The 7,796-nt window shown below is 38.0% G+C and overlaps 1 protein-coding gene across 1 annotated transcript; it reads left to right on the forward strand.

Moving 5' to 3' along the window:
- Positions 1-5,222: 5,222 nt before the first annotated feature.
- lpar6a (lysophosphatidic acid receptor 6a) lies at positions 5,223-7,796 on the forward strand. Its single transcript, XM_041995769.1, has one exon. The coding sequence runs from the start codon at positions 6,024-6,026 to the stop codon at positions 7,095-7,097; it is 1,074 nt and encodes a 357-aa protein (XP_041851703.1). The 5' UTR covers positions 5,223-6,023; the 3' UTR covers positions 7,098-7,796.

Consider the following 7,796-nt stretch of genomic DNA (forward strand, 5'->3'; position numbering starts at 1 on the left):
GAGGAATGTGTTGATTTTTCTGTGTTAACTGAAAGAGACCATTTAGTGGAAGGTTTTCTGATGACTGATCCACCTACAAATGGGGAAACACTACACACTGCAGTAAGTCAAAACGTGGCATCACTTACAAGCACATTTTATATATTTTTGTTTGTTTTGCATTACATCTGCCAAAAAACACAAACTGCATTTCAACTCATAACTTTTAAGTGACAAGAGAAATATGCTAAATTGGTCTGTCAGCCCTGTCCACATGTTATTCATTCAGATAAAACTGAAATTAAAATTCTGTGATGAGATACAGTAGCGCCGCAAAAAAATTCAGTTTAGCAGTTTGAGGTTTAACGGTTTTACATGGCAAATAAGGAAATGTACACAGCTGCTAACGGTGGCTGGCACTCTGCCATGTACAAACTATCTTGTGAAATGGGAACTCAAATTTTCTCACTGTGAGGTCTTTTCAACAGAGATGTGCTGTAGCGGAGATTCGGGTGGATAAAACTGCCCCTTTTGTAATGTGGAATTGAAAAGGTATAAGATATTGATATAACTGATCCTGTAAATTGGGCCAGCTGAACTGTACTTAAGCACAGCTTGGAGAAGTTAATGTGTGTAGTTTTTCTTCCTCGGCTGTGTTCTACAATTCATGTAAACAACCTACAGTACTGTTTTTTTTTTTTTTTTTTTCCTTGTGGCTTAATCTAGTCTGGGCTAAAAATAAAGCATCACATTCAAACTGCAGTAAGTTGTTGGTTATAGTGTTGAAATGAAACTCATCTGGTTGACTGTGTATGACACTGGAGTTTAACTTTTTTTTTTTAATTTACAAACATGATACAAGCTCCCTGTTTCGACTTGGACAGTTTCAGTACGCTATGCAATGTCACTGTTTAATCACCAGTCTGATCTCAGAGTCTCAAACATTTCTTACACAGTCGCTTTATTATTATTTGTATACTGCTGATCACACACATAAAACTTTGCCCTTTTCACTTCTCAGGGAAGTTCATTTAGCACCACAGCAGGTTGTAGGTGTGAGAGGAAACATAAAGCCAGTGCTGACTTAGTATAACATACTTATTTAAATATTGCACATGCTGCGAGTAGCTGCTGTGGGGGAGGTTGAATTGTTTGTGGGTGGGGAGTGTCTGGTTTAGATTGTAGTCTAAAAGTTTAGGTGATAAGACAGTGTGGGGAGAAAGCATTCCTTTAGAGACCTATAGCAGGCCGTTTTTTTCTTTTTATCATTTAGGTCATTCATATTTTCACTTTCTCGTTGACATAATTTTCCAGAGAAAACGAAGATGGTGTGATTCTATCTGATTTGATCTTTACGGTTCTGATTCAGGTGTGGGAAATTCCCTGGAAAATATCCGTCCAATCTGTGTCATCTCTGAGTTGTCCTCGCCCTGCCAGATTCCTCACAAGTCAGACATGTTAAACCCCAGCACTTACACCAATTCCTTTAAAATTTTTGTTCCTTAAAAAATTTTTTTAAATAATTTTTTCTGTTTTTGTTTGTTTGTTTGTTTGTTTTTTTTTTTGTTTTTTTTATGTGTTCTGACAGTAAGCAGTCTGTTCTCCTGGAAGGCCTCCTTACCCTCAGTGGTTTGTGCATCTTGTGTTCTTTCGGATAGGCTGCTCCTTGTTTATTTGTGGACACCCGCACAATATTTGTGCAGCTTCTGTTTCCAGGGTGACACTGAGAAAATGAGCTGAAATCCCTTTCAGGCAGTCCACAGTGTCCTCCTGCCAAGTTACACATTTTCCCAGCAATTCATACATGGGCTGTTTTCTTCTCATCTCACTGTTATCAAGCAGGATCACCAATTCTGTGTTCTTATTTAAGTAAATGATTTTAAATTCAAGTGATTTAATTTTACATTTTATTTTTACATTGTTAGCATAGATTAGCAAGATCCCAGGCTCTGAACAAATTTACCTGTGATGGTCCCCAATTGAATTTGCCACTAAATGGGTTCAGTTATGTATTTAAGGGCTTTATTTGTATAGTAAGTAAAAACATTAATTGTTTAGTGTACTAGTGTGTATGATGGAGTCATATCTAGAAGCTCAAATTTTACTTAACTGATTATGCTGATCAACCATCAACCTATACTGTCTGCCAGTGTGCTGTAGTGCTTTTTGGGCAAAAAGTTGGTATGAAGAGGAGGACAGCCAGCAACATCTTGGAATGTGACAGATGATGCAGTAACTGTGCTTAAATGGCCTCATTTAAATAGTCTGTACTAAAACTTCTCATTATAAGGGATATTCATATTCATCCTAAAAGTGTTTTTTATTTGTATATTAATTTTTTAGGCAAGCCTGAAACTTTTTTTTTTTCCATTTGTGCTGTGTGCCATCTTGATTTATTCTTCACCAGTAACACATACTGATACAGATATAACACACAAACATAAACAAACATAATATGCATGTACAAAGACATGCATGTTAGGTTAATCAATCATTCTAAATTCTCCCTAGGAGTGAGTGCGTGTGTGAATGGTTGTTTGTCTCTGTCTATGTGGGCCCTGCGATGGACTGGTGACCAGTCCAGGGTGTACCCCGCCTGTTAAAATTCTGGGATAGGCTCCAGCTTACCCCCAACTACGTGGACTAAGTGGTACAGATAATGAATGAATGAATGAATGAATGAACATAAACAAATCTAACAACTGTTCCTTTGTTTCTATGATTTAAAAAGCATTCAAATAGACCTTTTAGCTGCAGATATAAATTAATTAAATAATAGGTATGCAATTTTAAAGCACAGGCCTACATATAGTTTCAGGACTTAAAAAAATAAAATGTTTGTTCAAAGCTAAAATAAACTTTTTTTATTATTATTATTATTATTATTATTATTATTATTATTATATGAATTTCTACATGAATAAAACACACTGAAACTGGCAGTTTTACATACTGTATTCACTTCACTACATCTCAGAATTTATTATTCTGCATTTAAACTGCGCTAAACAAGCTAACAGCTTTAGTTAATTGTTATATTTCATATCACCGTTTTGTAAAACCAATGCATTACCATATTAGGTGGTTTTTGGAATGTAATTTTCTGATTATCCTCCACCATGAACAGTAAGTGCAGTAAAATGCAACATAAATCAATGAGGCAGTGAAATGAATCCTAAAGCACTGCACAATGGCGCTAAAGTGTGCTGATATTGCTTACTCATTTTTACTTTACATGTCTTCAGAGATATTGACACTTTCACCAGTTTCACCATGTAGCAGCTGCATTAGGTTTCATCATTCAGTAAAGTACATCTGCTGAGTCACAGCGCTGTGGTGATGAGGTTGTATTCATGTTATGAAGCCTCTTTTTTGCGTGTGTTTTTGTTTTTTGATTCATTTAGTTTGAGGTTGTCATCAAATTGGTACCCTGTGTCTGAACACACTTCTGACTGTTTGCCCATGATCGTTACACAACAACATCATGTCTTCAGTCTTGGCCTTGAGGGTGCCAGACAGTTTCCTGCCATTGTGAGAAATTTAACAGTCCAGGGATTTCAGCCACATGTTTTTGTTTAGTGACTACATGTGAGGAGCATGTTTTTATGTGCTGGATGGAACTATTTTGCGAGTCAAAGACAATAGTACAGGTTTTCTTTTTTCTTGAACATTTTGCTCTAGCCTTGATGATGTTTATTTTGCAGAGGACTGACAAAGAGAGGCTTGCTGGCCATAAAACACCCCCATGTGTCTTTGATTCTGTGTGAGATTTTCCTTCATTTGTTGGTCTATTGTTGGTAACTCAGAAGTCATGTTTGTATTAGTGTCATGTTCCTAATCACCCCAGTCAGGAAAATGTTGTTGTAACCAATAACAAACAGCTGAAGTCATCCTATAATCACAAGATTTTCTTGAACTATAAAGAATGGACTTGGTAACAAAATATTTTCATGTTCACAGGGAACTAAACCAGGTTTTCTTCCTGTTTGATGCAGAAACAATCACTCAGTAGAAAGTAGATTAAAGCAATTTACAGTAGTAAAGAAGCTGAGAGGGATCTACAGCTGTCTGAGTCTAGTTAAACTTAATTTTTTTTTTCCCTGCTGAACTGCAACAAGTACCGAGCAGAAAGTTTCATCTAAAGGAGAACTTGAATGCAAGTTTGAAGATGCAAGAAAAGAGAAAGTTGTGGGCACAAACTCATTACAGCAACCACAATACCACTGCACAGAGAAAGCTTTCTGTTCAGATTCGTATGTAATGTTCTCTGTTAAATGGAAAGCTGTTCTCATTGGCAGAGCTTCTGCCCACACATGCTGAAAGCAACAAGGACTCAGCTGAATTTTCATTTACCCCCCCATCAGACTCGTGAAAGCAATTCCAGTGTTTTGTCAGAGACCTTTTAGGGCACTTTTGACCTCCTGCCTACATGACTTCACCGATTTTTTTTACCCCTGCCATGCTGTACAGGAGCAGAGAAAAGATTTGGACTTCACGTGTGAAAAAAAGTGTTACCTCATTGCAAAAAAACAAACAAACAAAAAACAAAACAAACTTGTATCTAAAGTGGGAAAATACAAAAGAGCTTTATGGAAATTGTGTTTCAGTCAGTCTTATACAGATTTTTACTATTACAAGACTATTATTAGTCAAGCATAATTCATAATCAGCAACTGCAGTTGTTCAGTGAGTATATATAAAAAGGCTGATTTCCCATTTACCCAAAGGAGTAAATACACACTATGATATATTAAATTATATTAAATATGCAAAAACAATGTATTAAATGCATCCCACAGATTTAAGTTTCAACCTATTAAACTTAAAAGATAGGCTTGATTTAAATATCTGATTCTGATTCTGATTCTGATTCTGATTCTGATCTTGAAACGTATTTGTAGAAAACAAATAATTTAATATAGTCACAAAATGAATTTCCCTGCAAAGGGATTAATAAAGTATTTTTCATTTCATTCATGATACCTTTATGACAAATGTAACATTTAATTTGATCATTTATTCATGATTAAAGATGTATGGCAGAATTTCATGAAATCACAAACACTCATTATAAAGTTTTAGTGAATTCCCTCTCAGCACATTGTTTTGACTTCTTTCACTGTAAGACGAGACAAAGAGGGAGCTGCATGCGTTCAGGGCAGTAGGAGGAGTTACTACAGCTACCTCCCACTCACAGTATAAAAACTACACACACAAAGGAGAAGTAGAGATTCTGAGAGTGATGAATGTCGAGCAAAAGCCCCTGAGGCTGTTCAAAGGAGAGCCTGAGACACGCTGAGAGACCCTCTGAGTGAGAGGAAGAAGGAGAGAGGACAGGAAAGAGATCCCAGAGGCAGACGATGAGAAACCTTCACATTGTCAGCAGAGACAGAAAGCTGGGGACAACTCAGGCTTTAGTTCTGCTTTTGGGGTAAAACACAGTGCAGTGTTGTCATAACTGTGTGAGAAATGGAAAACTTGTGACAATTCTGCTGCTCTGGACCTGAAACGGACAAAAACAGAGTGACTTTTAACAAAGAGAAGGAACCTGGCCATGAGGACACCTCTCTAACGGACCTGAATGAGGATAAGTCACTATTCCCTTTGTGGACTCAGCAGCTCATGGTGATTGTGGACCGTTTGAGTTAAAAGGAGCTACATTTGTGAGACTGGTTTTTCTGAGTAAGTCAAAGTGAGCCTGTATACTGTGGGGGTGCTGCCTGGTTGAGAGAGACAGGGCAGGGGGAGGGGAAGAAGCTCCAGCCCGGACCTGTCCTCTAGGAGGAATCTTTTCAATGTGTGGTAACCCCCAAAATAACTACATCAAGAGAGGGGAGTTAATCACATTGACCATGTGCAGCAGTTTTCTATAACTGAAAGAAACATTTGTGCTAATGGCCTGAATTTCTTTCAATACACTGTGGAATTGGACTACACCGCTCTTTTCTGTTCATTCATGGTCAATCCATTGACTGCAGGTCCAAATCCAGGCCTTTCATTACATAGCTATTACATAACAGACCCCCTTGCCTTTTTCTCTCAGAATGAACAACTCTAGCATCCCGTTTAACACCGTCACCCAGCATTTATCTGCACATAACTGCAGCAAGAACGATGAGTTCAAATACCCACTATACAGCACAGTCTTTAGCATTGTGTTTGTTATTGGACTCATCACCAATGTTGTGGCCATTTATATATTTACCTGCTCTCTGAAACTGAGGAATGAGACCACAACCTACATGATGAACCTTGTAGTGTCTGACCTGCTGTTTGTCTTCACGCTGCCGCTGAGAGTCTTCTACTTCATCAACCGAAACTGGCCTTTTGGAGGTATGCTCTGCAAAGTCTCAGTCTCGCTCTTCTACACCAACATGTATGGCAGCATTCTCTTTCTCACCTGCATCAGTGTGGATCGCTTCTTGGCCATTGTGTATCCTTTTCGCTCACGGATGCTGAGGACCAAGCGCAATGCTAAAATAGTGTGTACTGCTGTGTGGGTGCTGGTGCTGTCAGGGAGCCTCCCCACAGGATTTTTATTGGACAGCACCCGAAACAAGGAAAATGCCACTTACTGTTTTGAGAACTTTTCGTCCAATCAATGGAAATCTCACCTGTCTAAAGTGGTGATCTTCATAGAGACAGTGGGCTTCATCATCCCACTGCTGCTCAACGTTTGTTGCTCCATTATTGTGTTGCAAACTCTGCGTCGCCCCCAAACCATCAGCCAAGGGGGGAAGATAAACAAAAAAAAGATTCTGCAAATGATAATCGTGCACCTCTCAATTTTCTGTTTTTGCTTCATCCCGTTCAATGTAAACCTGGTTTTTTATGCCCTTGTTCGAACAAAAACATTAGAAGGCTGCTATGTGGAGTCTGTGGTTCGAACCATTTACCCAATAGCCCTGTGCATTGCTGTATCCAACTGCTGCTTTGATCCCATTGTTTACTACTTCACCTCGGAGACCATCCAGAATTCCATAAAGAGGAAGTCTCAGAGCAGCCGCTCATATGATGTCAAGTTCTCTGAGGCCTTGCAGTCAGAAAGCAGCTCCAATCTGCAGTGCAGCATAAAGAATCTCAAAGCTAAAGTATTCCACAATGAGTCTTCAGTGTGACAGTATGGTTGTTTCTAGACTCAACAGCAAGGTGAAAACTGTTCATCCATAAAGAGAATCATCTACTTGAGAAAATGTGGATGGGTTCTCATCATATTGCAATCTTCTTCTCAGGGCAAATGTTTTGAACATTGGACTTGACAGCCTCTGCTTTGCAGTATTATAACATGACTCTGCTCACAACTGTGGAATTATTATTACTACTTATTAATTTCCCTTTCATGTGGAATACAATTTAATTGTGTTAAACACAATTACTCTGCCAGTGACCTGGAAGGGAATGTGATCACTGAAGTGCAGGACAGATTATGGCACTGACTGTTTTATGTGTCTGTATAACTGTATATATTCATGGTAAATTGAGGTGCTAACTTTGGAATATTACTATTTAATTAACAAAAAAGGTATACCAAGCTATAGATGTACAAGGCTTTCTGTTTGTGTGAAATTGTGAATTACAGGTAGGTCACAAAGTGCCTTTTTTTTGCTCAGACAACATTTCATGGTAGACTTTGCTGAACATGAACTGCACCGATAAAAGTTCTTCATACTGCACTCGCAGCATTTTCATGAATAAAAGCCATGTGCTATTTAAAACAAACCATTGCATCTGAAACTGTTTATTTAAATGGACAAAAGTTTTTTTTTTATTCATATTTTAATTTTCTTACATGCATAATAAAAAAATTTAGAGCTTTA

Source organism: Melanotaenia boesemani, chromosome 9, assembly GCF_017639745.1.
Source record: "Melanotaenia boesemani isolate fMelBoe1 chromosome 9, fMelBoe1.pri, whole genome shotgun sequence".
Classification (NCBI taxonomy): Eukaryota; Metazoa; Chordata; class Actinopteri; order Atheriniformes; family Melanotaeniidae; genus Melanotaenia; species Melanotaenia boesemani.